General features: G+C 45.1%; 2 protein-coding genes across 2 annotated transcripts in view; one reads left to right on the forward strand and one right to left on the reverse strand.

The window, feature by feature from the left end:
* Positions 1-257, forward strand: part of hif1an (hypoxia inducible factor 1 subunit alpha inhibitor) — a gene marked incomplete at its 5' end in the record, with an annotated part of 19,124 nt that extends 18,867 nt beyond the window's left edge. Inside the window, one exon of the mRNA XM_080547706.1 lies at positions 1-257. This exon is cut by the window's left edge and continues 125 nt beyond it.
* Positions 258-8,309: 8,052 nt separating this feature from the next.
* Positions 8,310-13,907, reverse strand: cuedc2 (CUE domain containing 2; the record flags this gene model as incomplete). The annotated part of the gene is made up of 8 exons (XM_080547524.1): positions 8,310-8,672; positions 10,247-10,307; positions 10,644-10,708; positions 11,052-11,222; positions 12,320-12,435; positions 12,981-13,042; positions 13,287-13,430; positions 13,834-13,907. 8 exons carry the CDS (start codon positions 13,905-13,907, stop codon positions 8,526-8,528), a joined length of 840 nt encoding a protein of 279 aa, XP_080403650.1. The 3' UTR covers positions 8,310-8,525.
* Positions 13,908-14,369: the final 462 nt, after the last annotated feature.

A 14,369-nucleotide genomic window follows, 5' to 3' on the forward strand; every position in this document is an offset into this window, starting at 1 on the left:
TGTGTGTGCGAGCAAGCGCGTGCGTGCGTGTGTGTGTGTGTGTGCGTGTGTGTGTGTGTGTGTGTGTGTGCGTGCCCACATTGGGACTGTGTAGTCTCCATATGGCCGGCTAGGAGGAGCTTGCTTCATGAGGGGCGGAGCCTGCTTCATGAGGGGGAGGGGCCTGCTTTTCCAGCTTCCAGGGGAAGTGGCATCATCAATGACATCACAATGGACTAGCGTCTCCTGGAACGCTGCGTTTCCCGAACACGTTCCTCCGCGTCGAGTGATCTGCTCCACATGTCCAGCAGAGTCACGACGACGCATATGAGAGAGTCCCTGTCCTGGGGGGTGCTCCATCAACCTCGCTAAAGGGAAAATCCAGACTTATTTGTGATAAATCTTGCAAGATTTATATTTAAAAAAATAAGCCTGGATTTTCCTTTAGCGACATTGATGGAACACCCCCCTGACTGCAGTGTTAAGTATCAAATACTTACACCCCAGAAAACAGAAAAACACTGTACCCCCCAAAGCGCTTCATGTACGTGAGCATGTACTGTACTGTGTATACTGTATATCGCCACTACTGCATAACCACTGATACCAGGTCAGATTATGTCTCCCTCATCCCTCTGTTGGGATTGGAGGTTACAGTGGGGGGGAGGGGGAGGTAAATCTGATTCCAGATCTGTGGTTTTAGGGGCAACAACCTCTTATCTCTAGCACTTCCACCACCGACCACTAAAGTGGTGTGATTGGTGGGTCGGTACCTGTGTCATATCCAATCAGAGAGAGACTCTCTTTATCTTTGTCCTGCCCCCAATCCCCCCGTCCCCCGTCACTTCCACGTTACCATGGAAACACACCTGAAGCTCGAGTATGGAATGAGAGAGACACCACCTTTTTGCCGGCTAATATTATATATTTATTTCTGAAGGTCTGACTGGGCAGCGTTGGGTTTGAAATGGATTTGCTGCTTACCTGTACAGGTGACACAGGCGCTTTGTTATTCTGTCGATTCATCTGTGACTGAGTTGTGTGTTTTTATTACGTTAATGACATGATGTTATTTTATTTTTTTGGGGGGGGGGGGGGGAGTGATAATACTGTGTTTTAAAAACACTGAAGAAACGTGTGTGATTGTGTGTTCGCCTACGGTTGGTTTGAGTCAAACGATTGCTGAACATCTCAGTCTCATCATCATCATTATTGAATATGTTTTTGTTTGACGTGTTTTGTTTTGTGTACATACAGGCTTAACTTAGGCTCTTAATTGTTTTGATAAAAAATAACATTGATGTTACCGTGAATGGTACATTTAAGTTAGGATCTGAAGGCGGTTCGAAGTTACAGTATTTACTAGTAATTAGTATTTCGCCCCCCCTGCCCCCCCCCCCCCCCTGAGTCCGCCAGTGGTAGTGATAGTAGTGCAAAGTGACTTGGCTAGCTTTAGCTGCAATATGACCACTTGTAAGGTAGAGACTCTTTAGTAGCAGGCAGCTACACCCCCACTAGTATCTATAGTGTAGTGCTTCAGATTCCATTCAATGTTTATAGCACATATACAGATAGTGTTTGGGTGGCCCTGAGATCTCACTTGCAGCATGTCAGGCTTGGTCGTCCCATCATGCAGTGCGTGGTTAGGTGCAGGCCAGGGTATCCGCGGTGTCTTGAAAAGTATTAAAAGTTGATAAATCAATTTTGGGGAAATCAAGACCCTTAATAAGTATTAAAAGGTCTTATCACAATTTTATGAGGTCTTGAATTTTGTAGGTGTTTTTCTGAATTAGACAAAGAGTTTGAGTCCTAAAAACTTTTAGTAAACGTTCGGGAATGTATTAGTTTGATTAAAAAAACAAAGAGGAACCGGAAATTCTGTTGTATGATAGTGGTCTAGTCTGTTACAAACTAAAACTGTTAAGTTAAAGGTGTCACTGATGTAAACGGTTACAGCTCGAAGTGGCAGTGAAGGTCTGGAAAAATATTGACAAGGTCTTTAAAAAGTCTAAGAAAGGTGTTGAAATTAACCTCAAGATTCCTGTATATACCCTGAGTTGGTAACATAGACACGGCTGTTCTAGTGTCAACTGTCACTTAGATCCAACTGTCACTTAGATCCAACTGTCACTTAGATCCAACTGTCACTTAGATCCAACTGTCACTTTCAAATTAACCTCAAGATTCCTGTATATACCCTGGTGCAGGCGGGGCGTTGTGTTACTACAAGGTGGCTGAAATGCTCGTGTGCTTCCAAGTGTGGAACATATTTGTGCTTCCAAGTTTGCTGGAATGTTATTTTTCTTTTAAATCGCCTTGTGACCTGAGAGTTTGAGTTGTGTTTGTGTGTCATGAACAATGTTGCCCCCTCCACCCCGATGCTGGTTTATTCTTCCAAAAGCAGAAGTTGAAGTTGAAGTGTGGGAGAGTAGAATGACAGTTGGTTGGGTTGCGTTCGTAAAAACAATCGCTCTGGAAATCTGATCAGCACTCTTTTCGAAACGCCTCTTGTCCAATTACATTACTTGGTCCCTCTGCTATGACGTTGAACCCACCCAGTGTGCACTCCGGCGCTCTCAGAGCGAATTTACGAACGCAGCCGTTAGTTACCGTGCCATTGTGACGTAGTGTTCTCACGAACACTTCCAAGTTCTGACACACAGATGCAGTTTCCACGGTTACCGAGAAGGAAGGGAGGAATTAAAAGCACATATTGTGCTCCTGTGTGTGGCAATCCGACTGTGCCCGAACCATTCCTGTGGTTTATTATCGATGGGGGGGAGGGGGGGGGGCGTCATAGGTAGACCTGGCATAGTTGGCAACAGTGGCGGACTCAGGCTGTTTGAAGGGCAGGGGGGGCGAAAAGAAAAAAAAGGCATCTACTGCACAACATGGGACCCCATCAGTGCAAGTTTAGACCATTGGAGGGGCACCAATAGGGCACATCCTCTAATTTTCGCCACTCAAAAGGGCATTTTTGCCACTCAAAAGGGCACTTAAGAGAGACGTTTTTCAACCGTGGGGGCCCCAGGAGGGGTGGTCACCCCCCCCTCAGTCCGCCAATGTTTACGAAGCTGTATAGATGTCCCCCTGGGGTACTGGCTATATTTGCTTATATTTTACATTGGAAATGTGATGATACTGCATGTTATGAAGAAGGGATATTACTAATGATATGACTGCATGTTAAAGCCTTCACCTGCGGTGCCCGAGGAATAGAAGGGGGGGGGGGTCCTGTGTTTCAGTTGATAGCTGCGTTAGTAGCCTACATTCGCTCTGGGAAATCTGCTCAGCACTCACGGGAATGCCTCTTTGTCCAATCAAATGACTTGGTCCCTTTTGTGACGTGAACCCGGTGGGCCTCCGGCGCTCTCAAAACGACTTCAGTTTGAGGGGTAGTGGTGGTCTAGTGGATAGTGAGTTGGACTTGGGATCGGAAGGTTGTGAGTTCAACTCCCGCCTGAAGCCACACCACTACTAGTGTGCCCTTGGGTAAGGCACTTAGCCCTCAGTTACTCCAGGGGGAATGTCCCTGTAATTCGTAATTGTAAGTCGCTTTGGATAAAAGCGTCTGCTAAATGGCAAAAAAAAAAAACTTCACGAACGCAGCCTTTGTTTCTAGTTGTGCTCTTAAGCTGTGAAGTGAGTGGGTGTGAATGGAGAATCGAATGTTGTCCTGCGACAATATCGCACGCCGTGTGCATTGACATGCGATGCGATATTGTCGCAGGACAACATTCGATTCTCCATTCACACCCACTCACTTCGGTGGTGTGAATGGAGAATCGAATGTTGCCGTGCGACAAAAATCGCACGCCGTGTGCATTGGGCTTTATATGCAGACGTGAGCGGGTCTGCTACAGGACAGCGCGGGGCGAAGCCATCAAGCAGAATGTGCTTATCTCATTCTGCATGTTCACCGTTCGTCTAAAGGGCTCTGCACACAGCGTGCGATTTCTGTTGCGCGTCAACGTTCCATTTTGAAGTTTGAATGGAAGTCTATGAGAAAATCATAAAACATCGCATCCCAATGCACACAGCGTGCGATGCAATTTCTGTTGTATGTTCTCATAGACTTCCATTCAAACTTCAAAATGGAACGTTGACGCGCAACAGAAATCGCACGCTGTGTGCAGAGCCCTTTAGAGTCAAGATGTTATGGGAGTGTGTGCTTGGCTTGGTTGCTGGTCGTACATCAGTACTGCTCATGAGGTTTATTACAGTTTAAGCTCAGAGGTTCAATTGCTCTCTCTCTCTCTGCTCTCTCTCTGTGTCTCTCTCTCTGTCTCTCTCTCTGCTCTCTCTCTCTCTCTGCTCTCTCTCTGTGTCTCTCTCTCTGTCTCTCTCTCTGCTCTCTCTCTCTCTCTCTGCTCTCTCTCTCTCTCTCTCTCTCTGCTCTCTCTCTCTGTCTCTCTCTCTGCTCTCTCTCTCTGCTCTCTCTCTCTGCTCTCTCTCTCTCTCTGTATTTTTGCCTCCATTCTGCTTATAGTTTGTACTCTGTTATGGCATGGTGCTAGAAACAACAGGAACACATTTTAATGTTAATTTAAGGTTTTAAGGTTTGGGCAAGAAACTGCTTTAAATATAAACCTTGACATGGTTCAATGAAGACGTGACCATCATCAAATGTATGGCTTTTATTTCTTTCTCACAGTTTTCTCAGGGTGCATTCGTAAATACGCTCTGGAAATCTGCTCGGAGCGCTCTTATCTGGTTTCAACTGAAATGAAGTTCATTTCCGGTCAGAGAGCACACCCCGGGGTGCGCTCCGGCACTCTCTGGGCGTATTTACGAACACACCCTCTGTCCCTGCACGTATGATTAGAGTGTGTCCGCTGTGTTGTGCACTGATTTCTGAACGACCGCTGGATGTGTTCTATCATTGTGCAAGTAGCTTTGAAATAAAACATTGACAATGTTTTTTAAGCTGTTACTTCCTTCTTTAAAAATAAGTCCAAATAATAATAATTTATAATAATAATAACTTTAATTTTTATAGCACTTTCCTGCAAACGTTGCAGCTCAAAGTGCTTTGAATTGAAATTTGAGATTTGAAATGAATAGTTTTTTTGTCATCATCAAATTTGTCATCATGTCACTAATTGTTTAGTGTCAACTTAAAACAACGATGGCAGAAACGTGGTACAGTGCTTGTGTGAGCAGTGGCGGACTCAGGCTGTTTGAAGGGCAGGGGGGCGAAAAGGAAAAAAAGGCACCTACTGCACAACATGGGACCCCATCAGTGCACATGGTCAAGTTTAGACCATTGGAAGGGCAGCCAATAGGGCACATCCTCTAATTTTGCCACTCAAAATGGCACTTTAGTGTGACGTTTTCCAACTGTGGGGGCACATGGTCAAGTTTAGACCATTGGAGGGGCACCAATAGGGCACGTCCTCTCATTTTCGCCACTCAAAAGGGCACTAAAGAGAGACGTTTTTCAACCGTGGGGGCACCAGGAGGGGCAGTCGCCCCCCCTGCCCCCCTCTGAGTCCGCCAGTGTGTGTGAGGTTGTAGTAGTAAGTCATAGTATTATTTACAAGCTAATTACGGCGCAAAATGGAGGACTACATTTATAAACTGCTGTGTAAAATAAAGTTTGAGATGACATCAATAAACTACAGTAATAAAAGGCCCTAGTCTGTATATTCAGTCTGAAACTCACCAGAAACCTGGGATGTACTGACCCATTAGCCATTACTATGTACAAAACAAGAGATTTGGTGAGGCTGCATTCTCATGTTATGCACCCAGATTGTGGAATGCCCTGCCAGTTTACATTAGGGATGCAACCTCAGCACATATTATGTTGAAGTCAAGACTAAAAACCCATCTTTTTAATATTGCCTTTAAATGACTAAATACTTATATAATGATTATATAATGATTGGAGCACTTTGAGCTGCAACGTTTGCATGAAAAGCGCTATACAAATACAAGTTATTATTATTATTATTATTCTCTCTGTCCAAAATCTACAATCATCAAGACACCAATGAGCAATGAGAAAGTGCTATCGGAGCTTCCCTATAAAGAAGCAGTGAACATTCACTATACTACCCACGCAGATGCCTTCTAAATGGGTTTTATAGCAGCTGCCATCGAGTTAATTTCAATATGTAAGTTGGTACAGGCTATGGTAAAGACAAGAATGAGACATACAGTCCAAGATTTGTTGTTGTTATTGTTATCTTTATTACAAACATGAGAACCGTTAGATGTTTTGTAAAGGTCAGGTTGTGACCGCTGTGTCTGCAGTGAGATGCCATTATGATCAGTTTAAAAGCCTTTCAAGTGGTTGACATGTTCTACAGCAGAATGCCATCACATATATACATATTATATATACATATACATACAGCACCGTAAGACAACAAGGCCGTCTATGAGGAGGACAGTAACGTTAGCGGGCTTGGATGTTTCAGTTGCACTCAAATGGAAATCGAAAAGGAATTCTACACCGGCTGCGTTCGTAAATACGCTCTGGAAATCTGATCAGCGCTCATGGGAATGCCTCTTGTCCAATCAAATTACGTGGTCGCTCTGGTTGAACCCAGTGTGCGCTCCGGCGCTCTCAGAGAATGAATTTACGAACGCACCCAGTATGTCTAAAACCCGACACCTGGTCAGAACTAGTCAAGCCGTGTCACTTCATACACGTTGTTAAAGGACAATACACAGACATCAGATATAGCTTGGTACGGTACATAAAATACCCAGAATGCACCATCAACAATAGATCAAAATAACACTTAACACAAATCCCCCAAGCAAAGCCATAATGGTTATCATCATGATGAAAAAAATAAATAAAAATTCAACACTGTAGATTCAAAAAGAAGCCTTTACATGACATTGAGTTTAGCTGAAAGAGATATAATTCGTTGTACAAATCTTTACGTTTCTACAAACAAACCCTGTCCTGACCTTTAAAAGACCTTTCACCCGTACAATGTTGGGGACGATGTGAACTATATTATCTTCTCAAATCTATTCATAAAAAAATAAAGAGCATGCTATCGGAGTCTGACGCGAGCCAACATGGTTCTTCCTCTAACCTGTTTCCCTGAAACGACGGAGTCTCCTAAACGCCTCTCGTGATGTCACGGTGTCACGATGTGATGTCACGGTGTCCATCGGACCAAAAAATAAAAAGTGACATTTTTTGGGGGAAGTCAAATATCCATCTTTCACTTTCATTTCCACACTGGAATTTGTCAACTAATTACAGTATGAAAAACGATGTAATCGGAAGAACGCAGTGTGTTGACGAGACGGAAGAGCGTGTCGAGCACCTATGTACAAGAAGGTACAGAGAGAGAGAGAGTTTTTATTTACTGGAAAAACTGGAAAATCGGTTTGGTTGCTCTCTGCTGGAACCTCCGGCGTTGTGATTGTATTCTATGGAAGAGTGACCAGAACAAAAGTCAACATTCCAGGAAAAAAATAGAAAAAACACAAAAAAAAACAGTTGTACTTGTTCTAAAATCAGAACGAGAAAGTCAAAGGTAAAAAAAAAAAGGATCAAATCAAACGTAGCGTTTCTTCAGGTGTCATACAGAAGGACACACAGACAGACAGACACACAGACAGACAGACGCACAGACAGACAGACAGACAGACACACAGACAGACAGACACACACACAGACAGACACACAGACAGACACACAGACAGACACACAGACAGACAGACACACAGACAGACAGACAGACAGACACACAGACAGACAGACTGGCCTCCAGCACAGCTACAGGCAGATGAGATGAGTCTTTCAACAAGGCAGACCGCGGCCACGACACGTATCTGTCTAAGACACGCCATAAATAACACACACACACACACACACACACACACAGATATATCTTCCTTCCTTTACCACGGCCCCCGGGGGGTATTCCATCAATGTCACTAAAGGAGAATCCATGCTTATTCTGAAGTCTCACCAGACTCACTTCTCAAACATAAGCCTGGATTTACCTGTAGTGACGTTGATGGAATACCCCCCAGGAGGAGGAGGAGGAGGAGGAGGAAGAAAGAAAGGACATGTCTGACAATACGTGACGTTAGAATTATAAGGTTCTATCTTCTCCATTTTTGGTCAAAATTTAGTTTGTTACATTAGGTATCCATTAGGTGTTTATTAATGCCTGGTTCCATCTCACAAAACATAATGGAATGTAAAAACTTTGACGCTCAATATCTCTGAACTACCCTAAACGGAGATAGAACCTTATCATTCTAAACGGAGATAGAACCTTATCATTCTAAACGGAGATAGAACCTTATCATTCTAAACGGAGATAGAACCTTATCATTCTAAACGGAGATAGAACCTTATCATTCTAAACGGAGATAGAACCTTATCATTCTAAGCTCACAAATACACAATACCCAAACAATATCTGACGAAAAAACAAAAGAATAAAAAAAAGGCATTAATATACAATTCAAATGTAAACGAAGGGAGAGAAGAGAAGATCTGCGCCTCAGGAGCTGACTAGCCGCTCGTCAACGGAACCTGTATTTGAGGCGAGACCCGCGGGTCAGTGGAACCTGTATTTGCGCGCGGGCTTGATGCTGACGTAGGTCTTCTTCATGTCCTCCGCCTCCTCCTTCTTCACCAGCTGGTAGCGCTCGCCCTTGGTGGTCACCACCTGGTTGCCGTGGTACCGGACCATCTTCTTGGGGGCCTAAGATGGCCGAGAGACGACAATCAATTACTCAACTCGTAGAGCCTTTAGCACATGTTTGAAGTTTAAAAGTCATATTTTTGCTAAGAGTAGAACATTAGCAAAATAAATTACATTGATTATTGATTGTCGGTCGGCAGTGTTGCCACAGTTACTTTGAAAAAGTATTCTGATTACTGATTACTGATTACTCCTTTAAAAAGTAATCTAGTTACTTTACTGATTACTTGATTTTAAAAGTAACTAAGTTAGATTACTAGTTACTTTTTTAGTTACTATTGGCAGCTGCCTAGGCACCCGACCCCCCCCCCCCCCCGCAACATAAAAATGAAAACTGGTTTTGCCAAAACTCACTTTATTTTAACAGTAACTTAAATTACATAATTAAACTTTAAACAATAACTTAAAACAACAAAATAAAGAGTCTTTCTTTGCCTCACCCAACATAAATACTTGTTTTTAAACAATAAAATTAATATAATCTTTATTTAACAGTAACTAGCAAGGAGTGGTTTCACAAAACCTAAAACCTACCCTGACCATTCAGATATGATCCTAATATAATCCTAATCCTAAACTGGGTGAGTCTGAGTTTATCAATGATCAACATTTATGTTCTTGTCATCCTTTGCTGACACAAACTCAAAATAATCCTTATATTTCCAGCTATTTAACGCATATCTCTGTTCTCGCTCCATTGTGTAGGCTACGCTTCTGTTTACACTGTGCAATCAGCGTGGTGATACACATGAGCGATTCTGCTGTAATCTCGCGATAGTCGAGAGCCGTTTTTTGCGGGCATGGCCTTCCATAGTAACCTCGTGTTGAAAACGTGAGCACTGACGTCACTCCCCAAGACGCGAGAAATGTTTGTTTACTATGGAACATTACAAAGAAATACTGCATTTAGCCTAAGTTATGAGGTAGTAACGCAATAGTAACGCACAGCCACTTGAATAAGTAACTTTAATCCGATTACTGATTTGGAAATAGTATCGCGTTAGAATACTTGTTACTGGGAAAAGTATTCAGATTAGAGTAACGCGTTACTCAGTAACGCGTTACCGGCATCACTGTCGGTCGGATACTTAAATCACCCGATAGTGTTTATTTTTTGTTTTTGTTTTTAGAAAAATATTGTTTTGTTTGCCAGCCATTCCTGAACCTTAGACAAGTCAGACAGCTGAGGGCAATACCAATATAGTTCTAAGATGAATAAATAAATACATGAATGAATGGATGAAAGCTACGGAGCCCCCCTGGGGTCACATGGTAGAAAAAAAATATTTGTTGTGTGAATCCGTTCCCTCGGTTTAGTAATTCGTTCCCTCGATTTAGTAATTCGTTAGGGTTAGGGTTAGGCCCTACGAGCCAGAACGATCGCAAGGATTCTAACCCTGACCCTAACCCTAATCCTTGCGATCGTTCTGGCTCATAAGGCCTAACCCTAACCCTAACCCTAACGAATTACTAAACCGAGGGAACGAATTCACACATCAAATAATTATTTTCTACCATGTGACCCCAGGGGTCGTAACTCCGTATGTGGTAACTGAGGATGAAAGCAGACTCACGTCTTTGGGGGCGACAGGTCTGTGGGTGGTCTTGTCCTCCTCGTTGTCCACGTGCATGTACCTGGGAATCAATCACAATCATAACCATCATTGTAATAAGAATAACTTACATTTATACAGCGCCTTTCAGGGGACCCACGGTCACCTTACGTTACAGAGATACAAGAAAACAACAAAAAACAGTCAGACAAACAGTCAGTCAAACAAAACAATGACAGAACTTAGGGGGGAAGGCCTTGGTGAACAGGTGGGACTTCGAGGGCCGTTTTAAAGGCGTCCAAGGGGAGGGATGATGCACATCACAACGTTTCAGTCACTTCTACACCTGAGAACACGTAAACAAGTCATGGTCTCCTCTCTCCCCTGAGGGACTGGGTCAGTACCAACCAGGACTTACTTCTCCAGGAGTCTCTCTTTCATCTTCTGGTCCGCCTGAGGAGACCCCGCCTTCCCTTGGTTCACCTGGGAGAACGAGGGGAACACACAACGTTTATCAGCTGTTTGGAATGCAAATTTGATCTGGTGAACCAAAACACAGGCTCTAGGGTTGTGCCAAGTACGTGGAAAGGATTTGGGGGATCATCATCCAAACCATTTTATCAATAAAGATACAAAATTCCTGTCTCAAAATAATTACTCCATTTGCGGGTTTTAGCGAGGGTGTCTTTTTTCTTCACCAAAAGTGCATAAGTTTACGATGCTTCAATTTGTAGCACATTTAGAACACTTGGAATATAGAACGTAGAACCCTAGGCCCCTCTAGGTGGTGAGTATTCCGGAATGCTCTAAGCAGCAGGTGACTCACGTTGAGAGGCGTGTGGCAGAGCTGCACGTCTCCCTCGATGATGAGACGCACCGCCTCCTCCATGTCTCCCCGGGCGATGGACAGGGCGCTCTGGGCCTCCGACAGGACGCACTTAGGGAACATCTCCAGCAGGTGCTGCTCCTGGGCCTCCCACTCGGCCTGGGGGGCGGCCTGGACACACACACACACACACACACACACACACAGACGCAGACACAGACGCACACACAGACGCAGACACAGACACAGACACACACACAGACGCAGACGCAGACACAGACGCAGACACAGACAGACGGAGATGCAAACACAGACACAGACACAGACACACACACAGACGCAAACACAGACGCAGACACAGACAGACACAGACACAGACACAAACAGACACACACACACAGACAGACAGACACACACACACAGACGCAGACACAGACGCAGACACAGACGCAGATGCAAACACAGACGCAGACACACACACACACACACACACACACACACACACAGACACAGACAGACACAGACAAAGAGACACAGACAGACACAGACGCAGACAGACAGACACAGACAGACAGACACAGACGCAAACACAGACACAGACACAGACAAAGAGATACAGACACACACACACAGACAGACACAGACACGCAGACACACACACACAGACGGAGACGCAGACACACACGCAGACACACACAGAGACGCAGACGCAGACACAGTCACAGACACACACAGACACACACACAGACACAGACACACAGACACAGACAGACAGACACAGACACAGACACAGACACACACATGTCACATATCGTCTCCATTTCCTGAACTAAAACCATAAAACACAACTGTCACCATCCTCAGAACTGCTATTAGTTTCTGGCTTCCATAGGCTGTATGTATGTACATAGGCTGTCTAGTCTATCGCCGACACACAAGACCCTGACATAGAGGTGATGGTAGAGCTTATTTTTTGTGTGTGGAAGTACGCATGACTGTGTCCCTACACACTGCAGCAGTAGTGACACGTTGGAAGCATATGTATTTCATCTGAAAAAAAACAAGTTGTAAATCACACTGCCGTTGTGCCCTTCAGCAAGGCATTTAAACCTCTAACTGAACCTACGAGCTCTGTTCTCCCTGGGGGTGTGCAGTGTGGGGGTGCGGGGGGGGAGAAAAGACCACATTCCAAACAGTGATTGGTTGATTGATTGATTGGCAAATAACACAAGGTTTGTTTGTTGGGGGTTTGTTTGTTTGATCAATACCTTGGCAGTGGCGCCCTCTGTCAGTACAGCGAGGCAGCGCGCCTCTCTCTGAGTCTCCGCGGGGACTACCTGTGGGGGCGGGACGTCCTGTATCCTTGCCTTGGGCGCGCTGGTTTCTGCACCAAACAACACAGAAGGGAAGGGGGGAAGGGATTCAAAGTTTGTCGTTGCACAAACTCCAGTTCGAGTACAACCAAACGCATTGATGCTCTAGACTAGAGGGGGCATCTAGGCAAGGGGGTCACAGCCATTGAAGGCGACCCCCCCCCCCCCGGAGCAATTAGGGGTTCAGTAACTTGCTCAGGGACACTTCGACACGTGGCCAGCCAGCCAGGGATTTGAACTGCTGCGAGCTGCTGACCTTGCGGTCGTTAGACGCCGGCTCTACCGGCTGAGCCACAGCCGCGCCCTAACGAGTAATCACATCAAAGCGTTCATCCGTCTGCAGTAGTCTGGTTAGCAGGCCTATGACGCCATGCTAACGGAGTTTGTTACTTGTTTTTTTTGTCCACAAGTAAGTAGGCTACGAGTTGTCAAATTTACCTACGTCATTTGAGGATTATGTTGAGGTCATTTTTAGCACAATACAATAGTGACAAAAAGGGACATTATGTTATGTTGTGTTGTTATGATGTTATGTTATGATGTGTGTCTCTGTTACCTGAGCTCCGGGCCGTGGCTAGCTTGGAGGCCAGGCTGAACATCATGTCGCAGACAGTAACGCTGTGGAGCAGAGGGAGGAACCATGAACACCGACACAGCAAAGGTGACTGGGGTTAGTAGTAAGTAAAGTACTAGCCTTGAGAACCGATGGTTCTGGAGCCTAATGGCCCTTAGGAGTCTATCTCCTGTTTCCGTAGCGTGAGGCGGCTTGATGCACAAGCACACCCCCCCTGGACATGACGCTGGTGTGTCGCAGGGTCTGATGCAACCAATCAGAGGCTAGTTAGCTCCTCCTCCTTCTCACCTGTCGATCTCAGCGAAGCCGGGGATGTAGGCCTCCAGCATCTCCAGGAACACCTCCACGTCAAAGTTCTCCTCCACGCTGTCCTGAGAGCCCAGGTCCTCCAGAACCCCCGTGATGTAGGAGAGGAGCACGTCATCCAGGGTGCTGCACAGTGCACACACGCACGCGCACGCACGCACACGCACACGCACACACACACGCGCACACACACACACACACGGATGCACGCATGCACACACACACACACACACACACACACACACACACACACAAACACACACACACACACGCGCACAACAATAAAATACCAAATATAACAGACAGGGTTAGGGTTAGGATTACAGTAGCACCAGTGTGCACAAATACAACATGAGTCTGGAGATAGGGAAGCTAACATTAGGAAGTTCAATATTCAAGCAGAATATAAAACAATATCAACAATGAAAGTGTTAGGCCATGACGACACCACTCTTTAGGTTTAGTCTAAGGCAACTGGCATTGCAACTGTAGTAGACAACTAACTACTGTACATGCAACAGTGTCTTACCTCAAGTCTGCATTGGGGATGTATGACTGGATGAACTCGTGCAACGCATCGTAGATGATCTTGTGAAGGTCCATAGTGTTCAATCTCAAAACCTGGTGAAGAAATCAAACTCAAGTCAATTCAAAACACGCTAGTGGACAACCACTCCACCCTGGACTACCACAGCTCCATCACACACTTCACTATGTGGTGTGAGGAGGACAACCATCTCCACCTCAATGTGAGTAAAACTAAATAAATAAATCATCATTGGCCCCCCCCACACCACAGTGATGATAGCAACACCCAAGCAGTTGAAATGGTCGACAGTTTTAAACACCTCAGAATTACACCGGACAATAAACTTAGTTTCAACCAACACACCACGACATCTTTAAAAGGAGCCAACAAAGGTTATCTGTCATCCGTAAACGTAAAGGACTGTATGTCTGTCCCCCCCCCTCGTCTCCTACTACTGTACCAGAGCATTATCCAGCCCATCCCCTCATGTCCTGTTCCTCCTGCTTCTTCAACATGCTCACAGTCATCAACCAGGG

This window comes from Nansenia antarctica (assembly GCF_963989245.1).
Source record: "Nansenia antarctica genome assembly, chromosome: 17".
NCBI classification, from domain to species: Eukaryota; Metazoa; Chordata; class Actinopteri; order Argentiniformes; family Microstomatidae; genus Nansenia; species Nansenia antarctica.